Source organism: Oryx dammah, unplaced genomic scaffold, assembly GCF_014754425.2.
Source record: "Oryx dammah isolate SB20612 unplaced genomic scaffold, SCBI_Odam_1.1 HiC_scaffold_613, whole genome shotgun sequence".
Classification (NCBI taxonomy): Eukaryota; Metazoa; Chordata; class Mammalia; order Artiodactyla; family Bovidae; genus Oryx; species Oryx dammah.
In genome coordinates, this window is record NW_024070769.1 from 8,843 (window position 1) to 10,107 (window position 1,265).

The window sequence follows — 1,265 nt, forward strand, 5'->3', positions numbered from 1 at the left end:
TTGTTTTTCTGACTCAGGTCAGAAACAAGGGGCCTGACAGGTCTGTAGCCCCAAGGATGGGGCTGGCACAGCAGGGCCTAAGGAAACTGCAGCTTTTCCTGAGCAAACAGGGAGGGTGAATAGTGGCAAGAGGCCTTGGTGAAAAAGGAAAAGGTATGAGTTTTGTAAAGTGTATTTTGAATTAGTAAGGGAGGAAGGAGCAAGCACCAAGCCCTTCATTTGAACCTGCCCTAATCCTTCAAGTCCACAGGCTCGCTGAAGTCCCTTCAACCTCAACTGCCCTTGAGCAAGAGGGCTGGGGAACTATGTCCTCTGCCCGAGGGAAACGCTGGGGACAGGAAGCCCACTTCTCCCAGCAAAGCCAGTACTTCCTGCTTGAAGCTCTTTCAGAGCACCTGCATTGGATCATCCGTCACTTTGCCTGGTTCTCTATTTCCTTCCTGTTTGAACCTTCCTGGCGGAGGTCCTCCAGCGCCGGCTTGGCCTTCTCGCCCAGCGCCTTCAGCTGCTCGGTGGCCTTGGCGTGGTACTCGGCCAGGCTGCCGCCGCCCTCCTTGAGCGCCTCCAGGCGCGCGGTCAGCCGCTGGCGCAGGTCGTCGCTGTAGGGCGCCAGCTGCTGCCGCAGCGTCTCCACGTGGGCGCGCGCGCGGTCGCGGAGCTCCTGGGCCAGCGGGCTCAGCTTTTCCTGCAGCTCCTGCACCTTCTGGCGCGCGCCCTCGCGAAACTCCTCGCCCAGCGGCGCCACCTTCTGGCGGTAGACCTCCACCTCCTCGTGCCACTTCTTCTGGAACTCGTCCAGGTAGGGCTGCACCTTCTGCTTCACCTCCTCCAGGTCCTTGTGCATCTCCTGCCTCAGCGACGCTGTCTCCTTTTCCAGGTTGTCCCAGAACTCCTGGGTCACCGGGCCCAGCTGTTCACGCACTTTGGACAACGTGCTGGCCAGGGTGTCCCAGTTGTCCAGGAGTTTCAGGCTGAAAGGGGAGAGAGAGGAGGGCTCAAGCTAAACCTCCTGGGCCCCCTGGCTACCCCCAGAGCTGCAGCCCAGCGCCCGTGCTTGCCCCGTGTGAGACCTGGGCGCACCTGTGCCTGAACGTGGGGTAGCTGGGGACAGATCCTTAGCCTAGCGTCTCCCATCCACAGTCTGCCCCCCCACTCCCCACTGCATCCCATTGACCAGATGGATGCAGGAATTAGAAGGAGATAGAGCTGAAGCTGTTTTTGGTGACTGATCCTGTCTGTCCCCAAAGGTGGGCCTTTTAAGGACC

At 59.9% G+C, this 1,265-nt stretch overlaps 1 protein-coding gene across 1 annotated transcript; it reads right to left on the reverse strand.

Annotated features, from left to right (window-relative positions):
* Positions 1-397: 397 nt before the first annotated feature.
* Positions 398-1,000, reverse strand: LOC120859337 (apolipoprotein A-I-like; the record flags this gene model as incomplete). Its single annotated transcript, XM_040235476.1, has 1 exon — positions 398-1,000. A coding segment is annotated over one exon (588 nt), but the record flags the coding sequence as incomplete, so codon positions are not given.
* Positions 1,001-1,265: the final 265 nt, after the last annotated feature.